The sequence below is a fragment of the Propithecus coquereli genome, unplaced genomic scaffold, assembly GCF_000956105.1.
Source record: "Propithecus coquereli isolate 6110/MARCELLA unplaced genomic scaffold, Pcoq_1.0 Scaffold468, whole genome shotgun sequence".
Classification (NCBI taxonomy): domain Eukaryota; kingdom Metazoa; phylum Chordata; class Mammalia; order Primates; family Indriidae; genus Propithecus; species Propithecus coquereli.
In genome coordinates, this window is record NW_012150485.1 from 1,544,316 (window position 1) to 1,545,549 (window position 1,234).

The 1,234-nt window shown below is 38.6% G+C and overlaps 1 protein-coding gene across 1 annotated transcript in view; it reads left to right on the plus strand.

Moving 5' to 3' along the window:
* Positions 1-1,234, plus strand: part of BTBD7 (BTB (POZ) domain containing 7) — a 54,703-nt gene that overhangs the window by 35,144 nt on the left and 18,325 nt on the right. Inside the window, exon 3 of the mRNA XM_012655195.1 lies at positions 582-790. Coding sequence (XP_012510649.1) covers positions 582-790 — 209 coding nt within the window. The remainder of the gene's footprint in view (positions 1-581; positions 791-1,234) is intronic.

Genomic DNA, 1,234 nt, shown 5'->3' on the forward strand with positions numbered 1-1,234 from the left:
TTCACTTAAACCACTTATTTCTTTTTAAGTTTGCCAGAATTAAGCCCAGATGAGCATAAAACTTTGATATTTTGTCTGTTTTTTGAGGGATTAAACTATCAACAATGCAAGGCGTTATGTTTTCACTAAGACTATACAAAGAACAGATGTTAGTATTTGGCAGCCTACCTATCTTCTTCTCAGGTGTGAATTCTCTCATCAGTCAGGTGTCGTCCATATCCTTCCTCTGGCTGATTTCTACAACTGTAGCGTTTCTACCTACTCTTCTTTGGTCCAAAGCTCTCCACCATACTGTCTTATTCAGATTGTTGGATTTACATGTAGATGTTTATTTTCTTTAACGATTGAGAGGATTCTCTGCTTTTTCTATAGAACCATCTCTATAGGGCAGCAGATTTTCTATAGATGCCGTAGTCTATTATTACCGCATCCCACCAATTCTTGGTGATTTTCATGAGATTTTATATATCTCTTTGAATTCTTTTTTACTATTGCTACTTTTAAGTATAGTGCCTAGCACGCTGATGTTCAATAAATAATATTTACGATTAATCTCAAGAAGTATTTGCCTTCTCTTTTAGGCTGTGAGGATATCATTGCTGAGAGCATCTCATTAGATACCTTAATTGCCATCCTCAAGTGGAGCTCTCATCCATATGGCTCTAAATGGGTGCACCGACAAGCTTTACATTTCCTCTGTGAGGAATTTTCCCAGGTCATGACTTCGGATGTTTTTTATGAACTCAGCAAAGACCATCTGCTTACTGCTATCCAGTCTGACTACCTACAGGTAATCATTTATACACCTCTCAAATTCATTGTCATTCATATGTGCACCAAGAAATCCATCTGTACTCTATTCTTCCATCTAGGGTAGGGCAGGGGGAGAGAAACAGGCTGTGATCAAACCACCTAGAACTGCCCTCTTCATATTTGTCCAACAAAAGCCTCTGGCTTACTGGCTCTTCATGCACAGTGCTGCCATGACCCAACATGTGAACAAGCCCAGGTCCTAACCAGCTGCACCAAAAAGAGGTTGAGGCAGTAGGCAAGCTCAGAAGCACATCCAAACAGTGATTTTTCTTGGCTTTCGTTAATATAGATTCGCTATAATGATTTCTTACTTTTGGTGGAGTATCACATACTTAGATTACATGTAGACAATAGCTGCAGCAGCACAAAGTAAGAATAATATTCAGTTTCTCCTCTGCTCAAATAATTATAAAAACTCAAT